At 55.6% G+C, this 2,592-nt stretch overlaps 1 protein-coding gene across 1 annotated transcript in view; it reads left to right on the forward strand.

Annotated features, from left to right (window-relative positions):
• The window catches only part of EIF4B (eukaryotic translation initiation factor 4B), a 6,724-nt gene extending 5,321 nt beyond the window's left edge, over positions 1 to 1,403 (forward strand). The window contains exons 11-12 of the mRNA XM_031064640.1: positions 65 to 119; positions 634 to 1,403. Coding sequence (XP_030920500.1) covers positions 65 to 119; positions 634 to 711 — 133 coding nt within the window. The 3' untranslated portion in view covers positions 712 to 1,403. The remainder of the gene's footprint in view (positions 1 to 64; positions 120 to 633) is intronic.
• Positions 1,404 to 2,592: the final 1,189 nt, after the last annotated feature.

A 2,592-nucleotide genomic window follows, 5' to 3' on the forward strand; every position in this document is an offset into this window, starting at 1 on the left:
GGGAAAACCCACCCCCGGGCACCCAGAATTTCCTGGGAATTGACCTCTGACCTCTGCTCCTCAGGAGGGACCCCCGGAAGGAGCACGAGCCAAAGAAACTGGAGGAGAACCCCCCCTCTGTAAGGATCCAGGGGGACCCAGAGAGGGGGGAGGGACCCCCCTCAAATCCCGGGTTTGGAGGGGGTTTGGGGAATGTCACCATAACTGATGCCCTGTGCCTCCAGTTAACAGCAGGCGCTGTGACCCCTCTTTGGGGTGACTGAACCCCCAGGGGACTTCGACCTCTCAAATCTCATTTTTTGGGGTATTTTGGGAATTTTCTGCTTTACTGTCCCACTCCCTCTGCCCACCCCCACAGTTCAGCCTTGGGCAGTCTGAACCCCCCTTTTTGGGTTGCATGACCCCCTGGGGGTCTTCACTCCATTCAAATCTTGGTTTTTGGGGGGCTTGGGGAATTTTTTTTTCAACAATGAACCCCCCTGGCCCTCCCAGCTCAACCACCCCAGCAGTTTTGGATTTCGCTGGCCCCTTTTGGGAGGCTGTGACCCCCTGGTTTTGGGATGTGTGAGCCCCTGGGGATCTTTATTCCCCTCAAATCCCATTTTTGGGATTTTTTCCTGGTTTTTCCTGCAGTTCAGCCACGCCAGCAAATATGCCGCGCTCTCCATGGATGGGGAGGATGAAGGTGATGATGAAGAAGGAGCTGAGTAAAAGCTTCCTCCCCCTCCTCCTCCTCCTCAGCTGCCACGGGAACCTCCGGAGATTCCCAAAAATCCCAACCTTGATCCAGGCGAGACGGAAATAAAGCCTAAAACTCATCAATTCCCTCAGCTACAGCTTCTTAAATACCGAAAAAAAAAAAACCCACCATGAGCAAACGGGAATCACCCCAAAATCAGCACAGGGGGCGGGAGGAATAATTCCAAGAGTTTTCTCGAAAGAAAAGCCCCCCTCTCTGTTTTTTCCATGGAATAAGGGATGAGGAAGAGCTGGCCTTCCTCCCACCCCCTCCTCACTGGAGCCCCTCCAAAACAGGGATTGGGAGGCATCCAATCCCCCCCAGATCCTCCGGGGTCTGGGGTCCCCCTCCACCCCCCCATTTTCCTCACCTCTGGAATGTTGATTTCCCCCTGGACACCTTCATCATCCTTCTGCTCACAGATGTCTCCCCAATTCCCCCGCCCAATTTTTGGGATGCAAACCCTGCCCTTTACACAGGAAAACCTGGGTTTCCACGCCAGAACCTCAAGATACTCTGAGGTTTTGGGATTTGGGGTGCGCTGTAAAAATGTGTAAAAAGAACCTTCCCAGAGGTTTTGAGAGGTCCTGGGGGAGTTTTGGGGTTCTCCCCCAGGCTGGGGGGGCTGTTTGTTTTCTCCAATAAAATGAGCTGAAAAAGATCAGAAAGGCCCCAGATCCTTCTGCCCTTCTACCCACCTTGGAGGGGAACGGGCCGTTCCCAAAGCCCCCCCAGGGGGAATTTCCTGTCCTGACATTGATCTTCCTTTCTCTGGGCTTCCTTTTTCCTTCTTGCATCCTTCTCTTCCCTCATTCCATCTTTCCTCCTCCTTCCTCATCCTTCTTCATTCCTTCTTTCTTCCTGCCTTTCCTCCTCCTTCATCCTCCTCCTTCCATCCTCTCTAACTCTTGCCCCCCCGTTCCTCTTCCACTTCCTTATTTATTCTTCCTCTCTCCATCATTCCATCTCCTGCTTCCCCTTCAACTTCCTCTTTGCACCTCATTTTCTTCCTCCTCTTTCCTACTTTTTCCTTCTCCTTCCTCCTTCCCTCTGTCCTTCCACCCATTCTTCCTTCTCCTTCCTCCTTCGCTTTTCTCCTCCTTCCATCTTCTTCCTCCTCATCCCTAATTCTTCATCCTCTTCCTCCTCCTTTTTCATTTTTCCTCCTTTGCCTTCATCCTGATCCTTCCTTCTCTGCGTCCTTCCATTCCTCCTCCGCCCCCGTTAATTAACGGTGATTAATTGGGGGCGCGGGCACAGCACCGAGCACCGGGATGCCACCTCACCCCCCCCGGGGGAGGACCCCAAAGGGCGGGAGAAGGGGACCCTGCCAACCCCAACCGGGTGGGGATCTGATCAGGCCCCTCAATCCCCTCTGCACCTCGAAAACCTCAAACCCCAATCCTCTTCTTCAAAAGCCCCGCCCCAACTCCCCTCCTGAACCCCAATCCCCTCCCTGCACCCCAACGCCCCCTGCACAATAACCCGCACCCGAAACCGGCCCGGCACCCCAAAACCCTCTTTGCACCCTAATTCCTCTCCCCCTTCAATAACCCCCACCCCAACGCCCCCCAGAACCCCTGTACACCAATTCCTCCCCTTGAAACGAGCTTCCTCCCCCGGGGGCCTCGCGAGGGAGGGGTTTGGGGTCCCTGCACCCCCTGGGGAGCCCATCCCGAGACTCTGCGGGGTCCCTTGAGCCCCTCTGAACCAACATTTCCCAGCCCGAGTTTGAGGGTCGCATGGGCTGAGGATCCCCTTTCCCACCTAATCTGGGGGTTCTGTGGGGGGGTCTCAGGCCCCCCCTTCTCCTTGACTTTGGGGGTCCCCGTGGGGTGGGTCCAGCCCCCCCT

This window comes from Geospiza fortis, unplaced genomic scaffold (genome assembly GCF_000277835.1).
Source record: "Geospiza fortis unplaced genomic scaffold, GeoFor_1.0 scaffold635, whole genome shotgun sequence".
NCBI classification, from domain to species: Eukaryota; Metazoa; Chordata; class Aves; order Passeriformes; family Thraupidae; genus Geospiza; species Geospiza fortis.